General features: G+C 44.5%; 1 protein-coding gene across 1 annotated transcript in view; it reads right to left on the bottom strand.

Annotated features, from left to right (window-relative positions):
- Positions 1-777: 777 nt before the first annotated feature.
- Positions 778-6,000, bottom strand: part of LOC126263549 (shematrin-like protein 2) — an 80,944-nt gene continuing 75,721 nt past the window's right edge. The window contains exon 3 of the mRNA XM_049960642.1: positions 778-854. Coding sequence (XP_049816599.1) covers positions 778-854 — 77 coding nt within the window. The remainder of the gene's footprint in view (positions 855-6,000) is intronic.

Genomic DNA, 6,000 nt, shown 5'->3' with positions numbered 1-6,000 from the left:
CCCAAATAGATCAGTATAAAACTGTTTTTGTTGTACTCACGTATATTTTGTTTCCTCTTAATAACAACGTTGTTCCGATGAACGATTCAGTTATGCATAATCTTGTACAACAATATTAACAATGAGATGTATTGGCTAAACTGTGTCGTTCTACTGACCAGCGGCGTTCTGCGTTGGTTTGTTCTGAATATCGTGACTCTGATAGTGATTCTATAACTGATGAGACTTTCATGTCACAAAACTCTACGTCAGACACAAAATCAGTTCGCACATTGACGTTTTAAATTAATGAAAAGAGCAGCGATCCATGTGAACGTCGCCGCCACGCGCCACTTCAATGTGCACGCGTGGCTATAAAAGGACGTGACGCAGACAACGAAACGATGCTCCTCCGCCACGCCCCCTCTGAGTGCATAGCTTCGTACATTAACATGGAGGCTACTCGAAATAGTGTAGTGTCTCTGTCACGCCACTGTGTGAATTGGTGGTAACAGCGCTCAAGATGCAGAATTCCAAGATATAGTTTTTATTCACCTGTGATGCGGGGTAAATTCTAAAGACAGCTGCCAACAGGTATATGAAGCAGTCTTTATTACTGTACAGAGAGTGAAGTCGGCGTGGAATGTTTTTTGTAAGTGCATTTGTGTATCGCTATTGCCTAGGGATTTTCTTTTGTAAACAGGGTAGCCGTGACGTGAAGCGCGTTACTGGACGACCGCGCTGGTCGGGGCTGGCGATCCCCAGCCCCTGTCGTGTCGGCTGCCCGCCCCACAGCGCTTACTCGGCGGCGGCGCCGTCGACTGCGGCTTCCGCGGCCGCCACCGGCTGCGCCACAGCAGACCTCATTGCGACGCCTGCAAACATCAACGAGGATTAGGCTAGACTGTACTCTTGTACACGTTTGCTGCAGGCCCACCTCTGAATTTCGCAAGCCACCTTACGAATTACTTGTGCTACTTCCAGTGCCGTACCGATGTCATCCTGCGACCTTGACAGAACGACCAAAGCTTCACTCACTCTCCCTCCAGCCAACAAAAAAAATTTTTTTTCTCTTCTGCATTTTTCCAGTACAGATACTTAGGAAAACATGTAATTTGTAATATTTAGAGTTAGTAAAAGTGAAGCGTTACTCAAAAATATTACTTTAATTAGCTACATAAATCAAGAAATTGCACATGGCGAATGAGGTGTATCACTTTAGTAAATAAATTACAAATATAAATTTGTAATACAACTATCTCGATCGCAATTTTTTTTATGTTAACAGAATTCGTGGTTTCGGCTATACAAGAGCCATCTTCAGAACCTACAACAGAAGTAAAACAACACACTACTACTGTCTATTAAATTAAGACGTTAAAAACAAAACAGAAATTAAGTTCTAAACACGATGTACCAGTCATTGTGATGCACTGCAACAAATCACACGCACCTAAAATTAACATGAGTCGAAGCTACAGTGCGAGGTCTAACTAGTATACACTGATAAGGCAAATATTATTACCACGATCCATTTCGAGGTTGAACGCCTCCTGGTGGTGCCGGCCACTGTGGCCGAGGGGTTCTAGGCGCGTCGGTATGGAACCACGCTGCTACTACGGTCGCAGGTTCGAATGCTGCCTCGGGCATGGATGTGTGTGATGTCCTTAGGTTAGTTAGGTTTAAGTATTTCTAATTGACTGATGACTTCAGATGTTAAGCCCCATAGTGCTCAGAGCCACTTGAACCTCCTGGTGGTGTTCCGAGCACGTGACGGAGTAACGGAAGAATGTAAGCCAGAGAGAGACCAATGGGCAGTAATTAGAGCAAAGATACTGGTCCCAAACGCGGAAGTGCACTGGTACAAGCGGTTTCGACAAGGGACGCAGTCTTGTGGCGCTACTGGTGGAAAAGAGAATCTCTGAAACGGCTAAACTGGTCGCAAGTTCGTGCACTACTGTTGTAAACACCTGTGGGAAGTAGTTGAAGTATGGTGGAATAACAAGTAGGTCGTATGGTATTAGAAGACCACATATGTTCACAAAATATAGAGGTCGGAGGGTTCTTCACTGAGTAATCCAAGACAGGCAGCGATCCGTGGCAGACTCGACAACAGGGTGCAACGCTGGTGCAGGAACAAGTGATTCGTAGTACAAAGGCCATTGTTGAACATGGGACTGCACATCACAAGATCGCTATGTGTTCCTGTGTTGACCCAACGATAACGTCAGTTATAGAGTTTTCACCATGGGTCGATAGAAACATGTCGCCTATCGAATGAATCGCATTTCCTGTTACACCAGCTCGATGGTTTGGTCCTTACACGCCGCTAACCAGCCTAAGGGCTCCACGAAACATCCACCGCGTCAGAGATGCAGACCTGGCAGTACAGTAATAAGCTATGGGATACAAAAAGATGTGCTTCCGTGAGATCCTTGGTGGTAATCGAAGGCATCGTGACAGCAGCGATCTAGGTGAACATTATTGTGTACCACCTAGATTGCTTCATGCTTGAAGTCTCCCTTTCGGCGAAGGCATCTTCCATGTTGCGTTATCAGAATAATGCTACAGTATTTTGAGGAGCATTATAGTGACCTCTTGTAGCCGACTTGGCCAGTACATGTACCTAATCTGTACCCACTGGGACACACAGTGCTAAAATTACGTGACCTTTGCGTATACATTTGGTGCCACATACTTCTTGAATCCTGTCAGAAGACTTGTGGAATCCATGCCAAGTCTAATCTGTGTTGTACTGCGTTTGAAATGTGGAACAACCCGCTATTAAACTGACGATCGTAATGTTTGGGCTCAACGGTGAATAAAGGATGAAAACGCTATCCTAGAGGTCGTTGATCCACGCATAACACACAGATAACCATAGAAAGTAATTCAAGAGAAAACATTTAGAGGTACAAAATGGTTCAAATGGCTCTGAGCACTATGGGACGTAACATCTGAGGTCATCAGACCCCTGGAACTTAGAAATACTTAAACCTAACTAACCTAAGGACATCATACACATCCATGCCCGAGGCAGGATTCGAACCTTCGACCGTAGCAGTCGCACGGTTCCAGACTGAAGCGCCTAGAACCGCTCGGCTACACCGGCCAGCTTTAGAGGTACAGTTCAAAGTATTCTCAGTTGTATGGAAGTATAAGAAATATATTTACATTTAAACTTGTAAAAAGTAATAGTTTCCTGATTGTTTATAGCTGATCAGAATTTAGTACATTATTCAAACCATAAAATACAAACAATCGTCAGCTGTATAAAGCAATGACGATAATGAAAATCTGTACTAGACCGGGTCTCGGTCACGGTATTCTCGCTTTGCATGACCGCTTTGGCTATCCGCGCACGACCCATGGGTAGATGCAAGTTCCACATGTCATAGTTCTTGTGTCACAATCTGTACTGATACATTATGTAACTCCCGTACAGGCTAATAAATACGATACTGTAGTGCCTTTTTCGTTAACAAGAATGATGAAGTCTTACTTCGGACTTGCAAGCAAGTTCGAAAGAACATTGCATTGTCCTTCTTAACAGCACCGACACAGCGATATCGCATGGAATTTTTGTTACAAAATTTATGCTGTAATCGAATACATTGCAATGATTTGAAAGTATCCATTTAAAACTGAACTAGATGGAACAGAATTCTGATAAGCCACAAACTATCATGAAATTGATGGCTTACTACATGATGAAATATGAAAGTATTATTTTACTTCAGTACCCTTGAGAATAGTTTTAGCTGCATCTCCAAATGAATGTTCTTTTATTTATATGTTCATATATGTTATACAAGCACCACTGAACTTAAGTATTGTATTTTCATCCTATGTATACTGGTGTGATTTTTACGTGTTTATGAATTTGCAATGCAGCAGAATGAGGGGTACCTCTTGCTTATACTAGAATTCGCTGACAAATCCGACATTTCCCGGATACTCATTTCTCCAGTTTTCTATTAGATACGGAAAGGGTAAGCGAACTGTGCTTGCAGCGTAATATCGAAAAAATTTCGTTTCCAGTGCTCGTGAAATAATTTTTATATTCTTTTATATTATGAAATAGTTTCTGTACGCCGGGCGCAACTGCTTCGCTTATCTACAACGCGATTTTCTAAACGACTCTATGGCAACGCCTCCTCATAGCTCTATGGAAGCGTTTTGTTTCCGCATGCAGCCGTTTGTGCTTCGCAGCTGGAAGCTGTCAAAACCCCTATCAGGTCTCAGGGATTTCTTCAAGTGTACACGACTGTAGGAAAATGGTTCAAATGGTTCCGAGCACCATGGGACTTAATATCTTAGGTCATCAGTCCCCTAGAACTCAGAACTACTTAAACATAACTAACCTAAGGACATCACACATATCCATGCGCGAGGCAGGATTCGAACCTGCGACCGTAGCAGTCGCACGGTTCCGGACTGAGCGCCTAGAACCGCGAGACGACCGCGGTCGGCGACTGTAGGAGTGTGTTAGGAATGAAGAATAAATGTGTTAAACATCGTGCAGTATACGGCATTTTCTCACAGATCTCAGTGTTTTTTTGAGGTCGCATTTCATGAACTACGTGTTGTAAATAATATTCTCAAGTAGGTACATTCAGCGGCATATGTGAATACTGTCTGTTAAATTCAGGTTGTTCTGATGCTCCCTTGCAATATTCTAGGACTTCTAGAGCGGAGTGAGTACATAATATTCTGAATTGGGCCCAGTTCCGGAAAAGTCATCCAAAAACATAGGTAGCTTCGAAGTTACAGGCGCCGGCGTCTGTAAACGCACGTATATACAGCGTAGTTCCGAAAACTAGCGAGTCGAAAGTTATAAGCGAAAACAGTTCTGATACCTCGTTCTTTTCTGGTACAGGTACCCTTACTTCAAATCGATATCTTTATCCGGTTGTTACATCGGTTACTACTGCTAATCAAGATTTAAATGAGTTTGAATGTGGTATTATAGTCGGGGGGCACAGCATCTCCCGGGCAGCGAGGAAGTGGGGATTTTCCCTTACGACCACTTCACGAGTGTAGCATGAATGTCAAGACTTCGGTAAAACACAGATCTCCGGCATCACTGCGGCCGGAAAAGGATCTTGCAAGAACGGGACCAATGATGACGCAACAGAAGTTCAACCATTCGGAAAATTGCTGCACATTTCAATGCTGGGCCATCAGCAAGTGTCACGGTGCGAACCATTCAACGAAACCTCACTGATATGGGCTTTCGGAGCAGACGGCCCACTCGTGTACTCTTGATGACTGCACGACACAAAGCTTTACGCCTTCATTGGACCCATCAGCAGTGGCATTGGACTGTTGATGATTGTAAACCTGTTGCCTGGTCGGACGAGTCTCGTTTGAAACTGTGTCGAGCGGATGGACGTTTACTGGTATGGAGACAACCTCATAGATCCATGGACCCTACATTTCAGCAGTGGACTATTAAAGCTGGTGGAGTTTCCGTAATGGTGTGGGCCATGTGCAGTTGGAGTGATATGGGACACCTGATACACCTAGATACTACACTGACAAATGACACTTACGTAAGCATCCTGTCTGATCACCTGCATCCCCCAGCCCAGTCCAGGGCGTTACTCGCCTGTAACAAACTGGGTGATATTCCTGTTTTCGTCATTTTCCACAAAAGCGTCAATATGTTCCAGGAAATTGTTTTTCCTGAGACCTCCTGTTACACTCTCATGACGAGCTACGTGCCAATTTAGAACGGCGGGATGCTCATTTCGTCTGGTGCGTTTACAGGGAACCCAGAGACAATATGGTTGCCACTGGTGCCTTCATCTTGGCCATTGAGGGTGATTCGTTAAAGGTCAAGGTGATGGTTTACCGATGTGACCGAGCGAGGTGGCGCAGTGGTTAGACACTGGACTCGCATTCGGGAGGACGACGGTTCAATCCCGCGTCCGGCCATTATGTTTTAGGTTTTCCGTGATTTCCCTAAATCGCTCCAGGTCAATGCCGGGATGGTTCCTTTCAAAGGGCACGGCCGAC

This window comes from Schistocerca nitens, chromosome 6 (genome assembly GCF_023898315.1).
Source record: "Schistocerca nitens isolate TAMUIC-IGC-003100 chromosome 6, iqSchNite1.1, whole genome shotgun sequence".
Classification (NCBI taxonomy): Eukaryota; Metazoa; Arthropoda; class Insecta; order Orthoptera; family Acrididae; genus Schistocerca; species Schistocerca nitens.
The sequence above is the reverse complement of the archived record's forward strand: the minus strand, read 5'-3'. Positions and strand labels throughout refer to the sequence as shown.